Source organism: Cinclus cinclus, chromosome 27 (assembly GCF_963662255.1).
Source record: "Cinclus cinclus chromosome 27, bCinCin1.1, whole genome shotgun sequence".
Classification (NCBI taxonomy): Eukaryota; Metazoa; Chordata; class Aves; order Passeriformes; family Cinclidae; genus Cinclus; species Cinclus cinclus.
In genome coordinates this window covers 6,593,256-6,608,685 of record NC_085072.1, presented here as the reverse complement: position 1 = coordinate 6,608,685, position 15,430 = coordinate 6,593,256, and the positions used below count along the sequence as shown (strand labels likewise).

At 55.3% G+C, this 15,430-nt stretch overlaps 1 protein-coding gene across 1 annotated transcript in view; it reads right to left on the bottom strand.

Annotated features, from left to right (window-relative positions):
• NAV1 (neuron navigator 1) overlaps positions 1 to 15,430 on the bottom strand; it is a 57,743-nt gene that overhangs the window by 22,081 nt on the left and 20,232 nt on the right. The window contains exons 6-7 of the mRNA XM_062509581.1: positions 5,165 to 5,267; positions 1,107 to 1,472 (exon numbers count right to left, since the gene is read on the bottom strand). Coding sequence (XP_062365565.1) covers positions 1,107 to 1,472; positions 5,165 to 5,267 — 469 coding nt within the window. The remainder of the gene's footprint in view (positions 1 to 1,106; positions 1,473 to 5,164; positions 5,268 to 15,430) is intronic.

Genomic DNA, 15,430 nt, shown 5'->3' with positions numbered 1-15,430 from the left:
GCTCCCTCATTCACAAGCACAAGGCAGCCCCCAAGCTCATGGAGAGGAGGGATCTGACACCCACCATGCTGCACACACTCTCAGCTCACAGCTGGAGTATGGCAAGGGTAGAAGCCAGCAAATAGCCAATGGTGTGTCCCCTGCAACTACAACATGTGCCTACAGGTCATATCTCGGGAGCACTGGCCCCAGGATGGGTGTGAAGCCACAGGCTGTGCTCTATCCTGCACCAAACTGACGTGACTACAGTCACCCCAGGAGGCCAAAGCAGCACTGTTAGGAGGCCAAATACCTTGTAGGGCTCTGGGACAGCTCAAACACCCAAGTTAGTTATTTTCTCCTGTGCTGAAACAGGAAACCTCCAACATATTCAAACCCTGGACCCTTGCCAGAGTCAGGGGCACCTCAACAGTGCTGCAGGAGCTGGACACATCTGGCAAGAAAATGTGAGCCCTGGGAGTGCTGGGTTGTGCCCATGTGGCAGGAGATGCCCCAGGCCCCATGGGTGGAAAGATGGAGGCTGATGGGGGTCCCAGAAGGAAGGACCCTGCTCAGCAGCACATCCTGCCCCATGTGGAGTCAGCCATTAGAATGACACCTTGATGCCCAGTTCTCATTGGGATGCTGAGATGTGACCCAGCCTGTCCCACCACAGACCATCAGAAGTCCCACAGGATGTCCTGACAGTGCCTGATCACAGGAAGCCACTCAGACTGACTGGTGCAAACTGATTCTGAAAGCAGCAGCATTCACTCCAGCAGGACTCTGACCCATGGCTTCTGCAGCTACAGACCATGCATTTTCTCAGCTCCCTGTTCCAGGAACAGGCAGATCAAGATGGACACTTCCCACATGCTGGGAGAGCAGCTCATTCTGGCTCAGGAGCCTATAAGCCCCATGGCCCCAGCACCACCCTTCCTGCTGGCAAGGAAGCATCTCCTGGGATGTGGGGACATGATCCAATCCTAACCAGACTGGCTGTAACCTATGTACCACTCCATCTACCCCCACTGTGCCAAGTGTTCCCCCACCACCGGCTGAACAGGAGGGGGTGAAACCTCCTGAAGAGCCCCAGTCCGGGCACGACTCCTTGCATGGGCACGTACCCCGTGGTGATGTCCTCATCCTCCGTCAGCGTCTTCCCCATCAGATCACTGTCACTCATGTACCCCGACTTCAGCTCCACGTCATCGGTGTCCAGCGCCTCGACCAGCTCCAGGCGGGAGATGTGGCTCAGCTTGCTGGGGCTGCGCATGGGCATGGTGTGCGAGTAGTGCGCTCGCTCCCCGTGCATGTACCAGCTCGGGGTGCCCTCGGAGCGGCAGGTCCCCCCAACCGATGGCGCGTCCCCGGCCTGCAGTCGTGGGCTGGACTGCCCATAGCGCCAGGACAAAGGAGAGGAGCGGTTGGAGAGGCTGGAGACGCTCCGTGGGTTGGCTTCATCACTGTCATAGCAGGTCATCTCAAGAGAGCTGTGAGGATAGGCATGCAGGGAGTTAGGGCAGGGCACAGGGGGTAGTGGAGAGCTGTGCCCTGCCTCACCCCTGGAACTGGGTCTGCAAGTGCTCAGATATCAAAACTGCTCATTTTGAGGCAGTCAGGCAAGGCCAGAGGCTCCCAGGACTGTAGTTGCAAGGACACTGTCTGTTCTGGACCCCTTCCATCTCAGCTGGCAAGAGACAATCCCCTCATTCCCTTCCTGGTGCCAGCCCAGTGTCCCACAGTCAAGGACCCAGTGGGGCAGCACACTGAGGTGTTTAGTGATGCCCATGTCTCCCCAGAGATGGTGGAAATGAATCACACCCATAGGGCGTGATGGGGGCTCTGTGCTCAAGTCAATCTACAAAGGCAACACTCTACCACAACCCACAACCCTGTCCACCCACCTCAGAACAGGGCCGGGGGTGCCACCAGGACTGGTGGCAAACACACCTTGTAGAGGGGCCAGCACTATTCTAGAGACTGGGCCCAGCCCCAAAATCCAGCTGGGCTGAACTCTCTTTATAGGGCACCTTTAGTGGAAAGCCTGGACATGCTCCCCTGTGCTGCTTCTGCTTAGCCACTTTGCTCCCAGCACTTCAACATCTGCACCTCAAGATCACACCCAGGACAGGACAAGTTGGGCTGGTGGCACCAATCCCAAGAAATGTGACAGTGGGCCATGCCAGGGAGTGGAGGCTGTGAGTGAAAGAATGATGAGGGGCAGACCTGGGACCAGTCCGTGCAGCAGCACCTCACACTGAAACCCTGTAGACTGAACCCCCATATCTGGGCAGGAAAGATGATGTCAAGAGAGGGCTGCCCAGCCTCAGGGGCTCTCCACAAGCAAAGTGCTCTGTAGCCAGCTGAGAGCCCATGAGTGCTTCAGGAATGGGGACTTCCAGCACTCCCTGCACCTCCTGGGGTGTATTTTGGGTGAACTGTGATTCTAAAACTAAATTTAGTCACGAGAAACAATTACTTCTTGGAGGAGCTCCTTGGGAACCCACAGTCCTCAAATTGGCTCCAAACATTACTATCAGCAAATTATTCCCTAGCTTGGATTAAACGTTCCTGCAAGAGCACCCAAAGCCAAACCCGGGCTGCAGCACTGAATCTAAAACAGAGAACTACATTAAAAAAAAAAAACCTAGGAAGTTTGTTAAAGCGGAACTGAAAGAGGCAGCTAAAAGGGTTTTTTGTCAGCAGCACAAAGGCTGTTTGAGGATGTGCTGCTGGCAGCTCAGAGCAGATGCCAACTGTGTCTCTGAGCAGGAGGAACAGAAGCTTCACCTTGAATCCTGGGTTCAGTTCTGGGCCCCTCATGACAAGAAAGACATTGAGGGGCTGGAGTGTGTCCAGAGAATAGCAACAGAGCTGGGGAAGGGGTTGGAGCACCAGGAGCAACTGAGGGAGCTGGCAAAGGGGCTCAGCCTGGAGAAAAGGAGGCTCAGGGGTGGATCTTCTGGCTCTCCACAACTCCCTCACAGGAGGGGGGAGCCAGGGAAGTGTTGGGCTCTGCTCCCAGGTAACAAGGGACAGGACAAGAGGAAACAGCTTACAGCTGTGCCAGGGGAAGTTCAGGTTGGATATCAGAGAAAATTCCATCCCTGAAAGGGTGGTCAGGCACAGCTGCTTAGGGCAGTGGTGGAGTCATCATCCTTGGAAGTGTTTAAAAAACTTGTGGATGTGGTTCTTGGGAACATGATGTATTGGTGAACACAGCAGTACTGGGGAAATGGCTGGACTCAATGATCTTAGAGACTTTCTCCAAGTGTCCTCCAAGTGCCCACTGAGTCTCCTCAGTGACTCTGTGATTCCATTCTAAGCCCCAAGGAAGTTCATGCAGCTCTGCTGACAGGAGCATGGCGACATCTTTCAGGAATAACATTGTGCCCTAACAAGGCAACAGCAAAGACTGAGCCCTCAGCCACTGGATGGAAGAACTCAGTGAGGATAACAAGAGAAATCTGGGGAATAGTTAGTTTGTGGAAGGAATAAAGAGAGAGCCCAAAGCAGCTATAGTGCACCAGCGATGCAGGCACATCCAGAGGACTTGCAGATGACATCTGTATTGGACAGACTTGTAGGAAGTGTTCCCAAAAGCAGAATGAGTGGGTACGTGTGTAATTACAACATACCAGGGAAGAGCTGACACAGCTTTGGGAAAGGAAAATCTGGCTCACAGCCGCAGAGGAGCTCCTGGAGGGATGCAGGGAGCTGCCGAGGTTGCTGTGGGCTACTGGAATAAAAAAAGCTTCCAAATAAATTCAGTTGCCATGGGATAAGAGGGAAGATCTTCACACGTTTAAGTCCTGCTGAAAGGGACAGAGTGCAGGGGTAAGGATCCCTGGGCTATCCATAGCCATTTTTTTCCATGGCAGGAATGCAACTGAGGTATCCACCATGTGATGTACTCACAGCTCATCAAGGAAAGGAAGTGATAGTGAAGAGTCAAATCCCACCAGCAATGCTAATTTAATCTCCCTTAATGTCCTCACCCTATTTTCCTAGGACCTGATCTGAGAGGCATTTTCAAAGGAGCCGAGTGCTGGGGTGAGGAGGGGGTGGAGTTTGACATTGATGAAAACAAAACGAACACAACGCAGCCCTGGCTTGACATGAGCAGTGCTGGGCTCTGACCCAGCTCCTGCATCAAGCGAAAGGATGGCAGCGCTGTAATGGATCATTTCAGGAAATGGCCAGCTCAGAAAATATTGCTGTGGTCCCATGCAAATCCCACTGCCACAGCTCTCTGCTGCTCCTGGCTGAGAAAATATCCAGGAAGCACAGTAAAGGCAAGCAAGGTTTAGAAATTTCAGCTGATGAAGAGGGAGATCAAAGCACTGCTTCAACCTGAGCAAGGCTTGTTGAGGGGTGACACAGGAAGGTCTGTAATGGTGAATGGTGGGTGAAAGGTGGGAGGGAGCTGCTGCTTTTTGTCCCTTCCAAGAGAGAAAACAGGATCGAGGGAGACCACGAGGTGGCAACACACTCCAGGAGAAGCATGCTCCCTCATCCCCACTTTCCAAACTGGCTGACACCCACACAACCTTGCAAATCCAGAGTGAAACAGAAACCATGCAAATCTCAAGTTGAGTGACCCAGGGGGACACAGGCAGTCCCAGACGTGTGTCAGAGCCCCCTAAGCACAGTCACTGTGCTCTAGCTCTCCACCCAGTGTCCACCCTGATCCCATCCCCTTGCAGGTCTGGGCAGGGTACCCCCACCTCTGCTCCTGGGCTCTGGCTGAGAGTTCCTCCGTCATCACCCTACACAGAGCAGAGAAACTAAGTTACGGATAGGGATGGAGCCTCTGGTGCAAACTGGGGTGGGTACAGGTGATACCTTCATCTCTGGTGGTCTATTCAGGGTCACCTGACCACTGGGAACAGACCTCACCCCCTCTCTCTGCTCTGCCAGCTCCCCTCGCTGCCACCACTCCTCAACCTTGACTGTCCCAGAGCACTTTCAGGGACAGGACTCTGCTGCAGCATCACACAACACCCCACTGATTTGGGGGCTTCTCTCCAAGCCTCCATGCACAGGGTCCCCAGGTCACAAAGCACTGCTGATTCGCTCCCACCCACATGACCCTCACCAGAGCAGAGCTGCTTCCTGTCTGCCCCAGGAAGGACACCGACTCTGCGGAACGGGGATGGGGGGTCCGGTGTTGGGGTCTCACCTGTGAGACACCTGAGAGCCCCTTAGGCTGGACATGGTCTCCTCCAGGTTCTGACGTAGGTCCAGTACATTCTGCACTGTCCTCTTCCTCTGGGACTCCGGGTCTGCAGAGAGACAAGGTGATGGCTTTAAAGGGATGGATGGATGGATGAATGGATGGATGGATGGATGGATGGATGGATGGATGGAGCATCCCCCTGCCTGTGGCCATGCCCAATAGCCCTGGTTCTGCCCACCAGGAAGGAGCAGGACGAGGCTGGCACCAGGCTGGAGCTGCACCACCCTGAAATGCCACTCCCAAGCAGGCAGCTGGGATGGTGATGTCCAGTCCAGAAAGGATGAGCTAGCAGAGACAAAATGGGGCCACAGGACCCACACAGGTAACAGGAGCGGTAGTCCTGGAAGAATGTCCCCTAACCTGCCCCTGCATCCCCCAGGTCCCAGGGGTGCTCCAGCCTGGGAACATGGGCACTGGGGCAGCATCACTGAGTGTGCAGCCAGTGGGACCAAGGGGATGCTGGGGAGTGGAAGACACTGAGCCCCAGTTGTGAAGGAATGGCTGCTTCTGTGTGATGCTAGAGCAGCTGGTGGGACTGAGCCCCCACAGGCACAGCCCAGAACTGAGTACCCCCAAGTTCTGTTTGCCCTGGGACTTCTCCAGGTGTGCACACCCAAGGCATGGGTGTGTACACACACACAGCACCATGCACCCCACAAAATGCACCTATGCATCTACCCACATCACAACCACTTGTACACATGTGCAGATACATGCAGGCACATGCACAAACATAAACATACATCTGCACACAAATGTGTGCATGCTCCCCAGAGACACCTGCACAAATGTGTAAGAATGCAGACATCTGCACAGAGCAGGGAGGGCTCACTCCTGGCATAACCCCAGCAGTGCTGGGGGCTTGGGGCCATGGCTTCAGCCCCGAGTCTCTGTCCCATTCACATGCACCCCGGACACTAACAGCCATGCCACTGCAGCTTTGATCCCTGATTTCAGGCCTTTCAGCTGCAGCCTGCCACAGATCTGCAGTGACAGCAGGCGTCAGGGACATGGGATGTGGCTCCTCCTAATGTAACATGGCAACCAGCGCTCCAGGATTTGCAACAGCACCAGCACCGTGTGAACTGCAGGGACATGGGCATGAGGGACGCTGACAGCACACCCCCCAGCTACAGGGACATGAGGACAGGGGACACCACTGGCACACATCCTGCCATCTCCCCATAAAGGCACAGCCACATGCCAGTGCTCAAGCAGGGCTCCTTGTGTGTTCCTTGCCCCCATCACACTCTGGCCACACCGCAGGCAGCACCCATGGGTGATGCTGCCCCATCCCCAGACTCCCCTTGCCCACCTGCCCAGGCAGGAACACCTCAGACCAGTGAAGCAGCCACAATTTACACAAGCCTGGAAGGGGGTGACAAGCAGGAACAGCCCTGATGAGACGGGTTCAGTCAAGCAGGTTAAAATCAGTTGCAGATGAGGTAAAACGTCTGGTGAGCCCACAGAGCACTGAATGTGGCCAGCCACATTACAGCATAAGGACACTCATCCCTGCATGTGTTCAATCACCACAGTCCAGATCCCAGAACCTGGCTCAGCAGGACACAAGTCATCATTAACTCATTATTAAATCTCCATCGTAAAGATTGGAGAAGTTAATCAAAGGCACAGAAGCTCCTAGTGCTTGTTCCAATGGCACTGACCTACATCCCCAGCTTCATCCATTGCACCAGTGGAGGAGTTAATCAATGGCACAGAAGCTCCAGGTGGTCTCCAGAGCCACAGGATGGGGATGCACAGGCAGTACAGGAGGGGGATAGAGCTGAGGTGGCTCCACACATGGAACCAGGGTGTAGGGGAGGCTCGAGAGGCCCTCAGTGCTGAAGGGTGGCACCCACCTTGCTCTGCAGCCAGGGACAAGGGGACACCATGCCTGTCTGGTGGGGCAGGCAGAAAGGATCGTGTTGGCATCCCAAAGCTGCCAGGTCCTGCTCTCAAGTTGCCTGCAAAGATGGATTTTCAGGCTTGAAATGGCAGAGTAGGAACCTGTGGCCAAGTCCCCAGCTGTCACACCACAGTGTGTAGGGCAATGGTAGATTTGGGCTCCCTGAACCTCAGGGAACAGCGAGACAACACCAACCAGCGTCCCCAGGTGCATCTCCATGCAGGGGAGGACTTGCTCCTTCATGCTAGCCCCATTTGGTGGATGCTGACCCAGACCCAGCTCCCACAGCCAGAGGAGGTGGCATGCACACACACCCCAGGATGCTGGGGCCAGGACAGAGTGGGATGGGATGAAGAGTTACTGTTGTCCCCTGGTGCCGGCAGTGGCTCCCACTCCTGCAGCATGCTCCTCCTGGGCCCAGCTCCCTCCCAAAACCCCCTCTGCCTCTCCCATGGCCACCCGCAGCCATTCCCCTGGGCACAGAGCCAGCGCCGGGGCCTGGCACTGCCTCCTCCCCAGGCGCCGCTGCCAGCAGGGCTGCTACAGCCATGCCCATCCAAGAAGCAGTGGGGCGAGCCTGTGCCATGTCCCCAGCTGCCCTGACTGAAGGGCTGGCACAGGGGCACCACCTCCCCTGTACTGCTCTGCTGCTGAGGCACTAACGGCAATAAGCAGCAGCCTAGGGCACCAGGACAGGAGTTCCAGGGCAAAGGCACTGACTCCTCCCAGCCTTCATCCATTACCCCATTTGCCATCCATGCCTAGATGACATCACCCCAGTTTTTGGGTGACAGTAAGGGTCACTCTGGTCTCCATGAAAAGCAGCAGCTCTCACCCAGGAAAGGGCCAAACTGGGACTGGCAGAGCTGCTCACCCACCTCTGGCACACATCCTGCTGCTAGAACTGAAGTGCCACCATCTGCCCCCACAGTGCTGTCCAGGTGGTGACACAGGGAGCTCACCAAGCCACCGCATACCAGAGCTGAGTCCAAACTGAAACCGGAGCCACTGGGAGAGGCTGAAGTGTGGGAATAGCGGGAGAGCACTGGATTCCTCCCACATCAATTTAGTAAGCTTGTGCAGCCAGATGTTTCCAGCTGCTGGAGCATGGAGCAGCAGAGAAGGCTCAGCCCGTGCTGTGACGGGGTCAGTTGGACAACCGGCCTAGGCCAGGCTCATTTTCCCGACAGCTATGGCTGGGATTTGTTCCGCAGCACTCCCCATTCCACTGGAGCTGCAGGCTCAGGGACTGATGTCTCTCTGCCCCAGCCCCAGGCTGACCTGCAGCCTCTCAGCAGATCCCACTGCTCTCACAGGCTCTGACCATCATGCTGTTGCAGAGGGAAGGGAGTGCTGGCTCTGGCCCTTTCCCCCCCCCCATTCTGACCATGCATAGGGCAGCCCTGAGATGCAGCCACTGTCCCCAGGCCCTGCACTGGGAGGTCACCAGACCAAACTGGCCAAATAACTTGTCCCTGTGCCAGGCTGGGTCTCACTCGCCTATACCCTCTGCTGTGCTTGAGCAGCTCTCACTCAACTGAGAGCTCTCACTCAACACTCCTTTCTCAACTGAGCCCTTTCAGGGCTCAGCAAATATGATACAGTTCCACTTTGCACACGAGGAAACTGAGGCAGGAAGCCTGAGTCCACCCCTGACCACTCCCTCAACTGCAGCACTCCCTGGCATGGCTTCTAGTGCTGACCACCACATTACACACACTCAGCAACCTGGCACTGTGGGTGCCTGGCCCCAATCCACGCAGTGCCCATCGCCCCCACCTACTGGCTGGCCAAGCTGGGGCATCAGCAGGTACCATCACCACAAGAAGGAGATCTACAAGGTGGGATGTAGGGCCAGAGGCAGCCAAGGAAGAAGAGGAGGAGGAGAAATGAGAGAGCTGAGAACTGTGCTGGAATGGCTGCCTCAGGGCATAGCACTGTTTGTCGTGAGTCTGACTGTGACAGACAGCACAGAACCACGGCTGGACAAGGCTGGGAGCTCTAGGTTGTGCCCATGTCCAGCTCTCCCTGCCACCTCCCACAGCAAGCGGCAGCAGTTCCTTTGTCTGCACATCGGGGTGCAGCCATGGTCCCGCAGCCGAGTGCTGCTGACGTGGCCAAGTACGTCAAGGAATGGGGAAACAATCAACTCCAAATGGCTCGTTTCAAAGAAGCATGTGGCCACCGGCTCCCGCTGGGGCCAGGCAGGGCTGCATCCGTGGAACACGTGTGCCCCATGTGCCTTAGCACAGAAACTCATGTGTGTGCGTGTGTGTACGTGTGTGTTTGCATCATTCATGTGGGAGCCACATGGCAGCAAAGCCCTGCAGAGAGATGGTGCGTGCATGTGTATCATCTATGCCTTTGACCTTGCACATGTGCCCACATGTCCATATGCAGGCAGTGGGACAGCAGGACATGATACCAACACCGGCACAAGGCTTGCATGGGTGCACTGTCTGCACCGGTATTTACTCAGCATGAGCATGGCACTCATACTTGTGTTTTCTTGCCCCCCGTGACCCAACTGGTCTCATTTCAGAGGATCCAACTGGGAAAGGACTCCCATTGACCCAGTAAAGATTTCAACAGCAAGCAGAATTCACCGAGAAAGGCTGTGTGGTGTTCCTGAGTCATTCCGGTGGGCCCCTATTACACAGTAGCTGTAACAAATTTCCCCAGGCTGGAAAACATTTCTAACTGCTTGCTCGATTCCTTCCAGTGCATTGAAAAATCCACTAATAAACTCTGTAATAAAATCCATTCTCACTGGGCTGTGAGCCTCCTCCAGCACCACTGCACTCCCTAGCTCCACAAACCCTCAAGCAGACTCACACTGTTCTCTCCATCTGCCCCAGCCCCTGTTCCCAGTCCTGTTTATGAATGAATCAGCACAGGCAGCATTTTGTTGGTATTTTTCTTGAAAACCTTCCACTCTGGCACTCAGAGACCACCTGAGGGGACACCCAACAGCCCGAGCCTGGTGGATTTTGCACTCACACCCTGCAGCCTGCGACTCTATCACTGGCATCTGGGTGAGCTGCCAGCAGTGTTTCTGATTGGAGTACATGGCTTTATCTTGCATTATTACATCCAGCTCTGATTCCCACTCCTGGATGGCTGGGCAGGGGGATGATCACAACCTGCAACCCTTCTCTTTGGGGCTTAACTGTCTTTTCTGCCCAACAGCTCCCAAACAGTCAGAATGAGCAGTGGAGATGGCTAACGTCTCTGTAGGGTGATTGCAAGGTCTTGCAGTGTTGACCTTGTTTTCCAGCTCAGCCTCATCCCTGCAATTCCTGTGTGCTCCCACCAAGGATGTACCAGTAGCCCCAGATCACCCCTCTCTCTCTGGGGATGTCCAGGGCACCCAAGCTGGGCAGAGCATGTCTTCCACACTTGCTCAGTGCCCTGGGAAAGCATCACACTCTTTCCTGCAAACTTGTTGCCCCACCCAGAAGGCAGCAGGTACATTAGCACTGCTGTTTTAATTGCCTTCATTGGTGTGAGCAGAGAGCTGGCTGCCAGCCCTACATCCTCTGCAGCAGTGTCAGAGGAAGGTCCTGCTCCCTGAGGGGCAGGGACAGGGCCACCCAGTACCCTGTTAATGGGGTACCTGGACAGCTGGCTGGTGCTCTGCTGACCACAGGATGGGAAAAGCCTGGCCACCACTCCCTGAATGACAGCAACAGCCCCCTCAGCTGGTGGAGCTGGAGCTGCTACTCCCCATGGATATGGAAGCACAGCCTCCTGCCGTCAGTGATGGGGATGTGCAGGGGAAGCTGTAGATACTTGAGGTCCCCACTCGTGACTCCACCAAGGCAGGCTGGGCTGTGCACATGATGCTGCCTACACGAAGCCCTGAAAGGCTCCAGGAGGAAGGTGAACACAGCCCAGCACGTTCTGCACTTGCCCTTGGCTGAGGGAAGAGAGGCCAGCAGAAAGTCTTGGGGGAGACAGCGGTGTTACAGCAGGGAGTACTGTGGGGGAAGCACGTGTCCTGCAGAGCCCAAGTCCCCCAAGAGCCCAAGGAGAACCAGCCCCTGCAGAGCCAGAGCCAGAGAGCTGACATGACCCTGGTTTAGTACAGTCACCCCACATCTCACATGTTGGTGGACCCTTCTTCGAAATGAGGTGGCTCTGTGGGAGGCTCCAAGGGTGGCTGAAGAGGGGGAGGAAGTCAATTCCCTGCTTGCACTCACTGGCTCTGTCATTGCACCCCACCACTGCAGTTGTCATCACTGCCATAATCACCACATCATCCCCATCACCACCACCATCACCCCCGTCACCCCATCATCCCCATCACTGTCAACATCCCCACCACTGCAGTCACCATCACTGCCAGCATCCCCATCATCACACCATTCCACCACTGCTACCAGTGCAAGCTGGGGCAGCCCCATGCTGTGTGGGAGGGGGCCACCATCTCCCCACTGGCAGGTGAGAGCAGACAATAAGCAGCCATGCAGCAGTGACAGGCTGGGACTTGAGCCGAATCAGCACTTTAGGGGTGATCATGGCTGTTAAGCCTTGAGAATCACTGCCTGTAACAAGGGCAGGGCTGAGAGACCTGGAGCCTGGATCCTGTCTGGCTCCAGTGAGCCAAGCTTTTAAAAGGGATTCAGACTTTCTCAGGCTGGAGCAGCCATAAATCTACTTAATTGGGTCTCTCCCATACACAAGTATCCAAGTGAACCCGCTGGAGAGATCCAGACTGGGCCTCCAGCCCATTTGTGGGTTATTCTTTCAATGGATGCTGTGCTTGGCCCCAAACTACCCCACCTGCATATCCAAACCACAGCTCCTTTTCCAGATCCAGAGCCGCTAGCTGCTCCATGTACAGGCATTCCACCTCTGTGCTGCCCCCTGCTCCTCTGTGCTGATGAGCCAGGGGAGCACAAAATCCCCTGTGTTGGGACAGACTCTGTTTCTGCACAAGGCACTGCACATCCCAGAGCCACACCTACCTCCAAAGCTGCTCCTGAAAGCATCAGAGGAGCTGGGAGTATCCCAACACCCCTGCCCCCACCACCACAGGTCTCCAAAATAATCCATGGAAACACCTGTGCAGCTTGAGAATGAGGGCAATGGTAGGTCAACAGCCAAATCCATGCTCCAAGGGGTGCCCCAAGCCTCGGGCCACTGGCACACACAGTGGCAGTCACACACAATGACACTAAGTCCCTGCTGACAGCCTCAAGGCCTTGGGCACACAGAGACAGTGTCACCAGTGGTCACTGCACCTGGGGTTTATGCTAAACTATCAGGCTGGTCACACAGCACTCCATCCATGCCCTGTTTGCCCTGGAGTCTGCCATTCTCTTCATGGTTCTGCATTACCAAGGTGTGACAGTGCCATGCTGGGCCCCAACATGGCACAGCTGTGTCCAGCCTGGTTTCAGCACCCTGAACACTCCAGACACAACACCTTTCTCACAGCCACCAGCAGATGGTCAGGGCAGTGCTGCAGACCCTGCACAAAAAAAGCCAGAAAGTGGGAAAGAAATGGAAAAAAGCCCTAATTCCCCAGGGTGAGGCAGAGCAGTGCAGCCAGGCCCCAGCACAGAGGCCCCAGAGCAGCCGGCAGCAGCAGGTTCACACTCCCCACACATCACCAGACGCAGGTTGGACATTGTGGAAATACAAAATTCCAGATGGCTCTTTTTGGGTGCTTTTTTTTTTTTTTTTGCCTTGCCTCATTTCCAAGGCAACAAGACTCCCTGTCATCTGCCAGTTGCCATAGAGATTTCACCTGATTCTGCTTCAGCGGAAGAGAAAGCCAGGCTCCTCGCTGCTGCTGAGGAGCCACGAGCTGCAACCGCCTTCAAACTTACTGGGAAGAGCAGAGATAAATGGGGCTTTATATGAGGAAGGCAATGGGCTGATTCAGAGGATCAAAGGAAGGAACTGTGGGTTTCTATAGCACAAATCAGCCCTTCACTTAACTGCTTTGGTGCCCTCCAGATGTGCTCTGCATCTGGGGACGTCACCAGCTCTTGCTCCAAGCTTTGCCTGGTGGAGGAGGGGGAATGTGGGTACATGGGGAATCCTGCACTCACTGCTGACACAGCATATCAAGGACTAATCTGGGTTATTTGCAGAGAAGGGAGGGCACAGGGCCTGTGCAGGTCACAGCCATAATGACACTTCCTCATTGTGTACAGCCCTTCTCCAAAGACCCTGTTACCCACAGAGCCTAGGGGAAGACCAGGCAAATGCAGGAGCAGCTAGGGAGGAGGAGATGCCCATAGGCTGTGCTCTGCATGGCTTGGCTGTCACAGACACAGGGGTCAAGCACCACAGGCCCCTAGGGCAGCCATATACAAGCAGACACGGGGCATGTTCCTCAGCAGCACCAATGCCATCCCAACAGTTCCATCACTGCTGGGGATCATCCATGGATATGGTGTGGCTGTGCCCATGCTCCAAGCCCAGGCGCAGCACGTGGTTCAGTCATTCCTCCCAGACCCACCCTCACTCCAGGCCACTGTGACAGTAACCCTTGGACTCTCAGTCAGATGCCCCAAATCAGTGGCTCTGATGTCCCCCTGCCTGGGGCTCCCTGTTTCTGATGATAATGAATCCCTTGGCCACAGGAGGTCCCAGGCACTGGCAGGGTGCTCACAGGTGGCAGTCACCCCTTTGTATAAGAGGCCAAGGTCCCCACACCCATCCCTCCCTGCTGCTCCCCACCGGGTGCTCAGGCCTGGCTGAAAAGACACTTATCAGTCCCCAGAGCTTCTCCCCTCCCCAGCCTGCATCCCTGCACCAGGGCCAGCAGAGAAGGGCCCAGCCAGGCAGCTCTTGGCTCAAGTTGGCTCTGTTTTGCAGAAGAACAGTCATCAGCAGAGCCAAATTTCCTATTCCCAGCCAGAATATGGACATGCTTGGGGAAGCTTTATATTCACTGAGACAAACAACTCACATTTGCTTTTTAACTGTTGGAATTGCACCCACTGGGACGGAGCGAACAGGGAGCCTTTTGTCCCCCTTGCCTTGTGACTGAGAGCTTTGTGCAGAGCAATGCGTTGCAAACACAATTCTCCCTGGCCTCAGCTGGGCTCTGGTAGACACTTGGTCTGTCTGTCCATCACCAGATCAGCCAAAGAGTCCTCATGTGTCTCCAGCAGGAATGCAAAACATCCTCCCCAGCTTCCCTGGCAGACTGTGGAGCTGCTCCACACTGAGATATAAGAGCCACCCAAATGGACCAAAACACAGCTGGCAATGGGGGTTCTTCATCTCCCAGGTACCTGGGGTGGGCAACCAGAGTGGCAGGCAGCTACAGGCAGCAGCCTGGGGTTACAGCTCGCCTGGATGCAAGGAAGAGCAGCTCCAAGCATGGAAAATCCCCGCATGGCACAGGCACAAAGAGCAGCTCATCATGAGCCTCCAGAGAAGGTTCCCCAGTCATTCCCCAGACAGGGTGTCTCTGGAAACCTCCAGCCCACTGCCAAGCTCCCGAGTATCAGAGCTGGCACTCACTAAGCTGTGGGCGGGCATCAGCAGTCCTCAGAGCCATCACTCTGGAGAGGGACAAGGGACAGCTCTCTCAGAGTGGGACACGTCCTCGGGGCACCAGCTGAACCCCCATCTCAGCTGAGCAGCACCACCCACGGATGAGCATCCTTCACTCCAGAAGAGCGAGATCCCACAACAGCAGCTCTCCTCTGAACACCCAACTTCAGGAGGGGGCTCAGTATTGCAAGTACACCGTGGGCTCTCTGCAAAGCCTGGGGGATGCACCACGAGGGTCCAGCTGATAGCAGGGCCAGACCCCAGGGTAGGCCATCAGCCCTTGCATGAGACAGTCCCTGAAGAACAGAGAGAAGAGACTGGGCAGGAGGCAGAGCACCTCGCAGGGAGAAAACCCACCTTAACGAGTTCCAGGCTCCTTAGTGGATCTATTGTTGCTATGTCCCACGGGAGGAGGGAGATAATACAGGCTATTTTTGCTTCCATCTGGGGAATCATTTTCCTCCAACATGTACTGCCACGATGCTAATTTTTAAGGCTGATGATTAACTGATGTCAGGCTCATTATGGGGCCAACGGATCCCTCTTCCCTGGGAACGCCAAGGACAGAGGGAGACATGTTTTGACAGATGTCATTGGAGCTGCATGTGAGTGACGTCCTAACAACAGAGGAGAATAGGAGCCATTACCATGGAAAGCCCTGGAAATGGGAAGTGCCTGCACTCGACCTCACCACCCCTCCTCAAACAGTCAGTAATCAAGTCCTTCACGCTCTGCCCCATGGTTACCAGGGCTTTGCTCGAGAGATAAACGGTCATTGT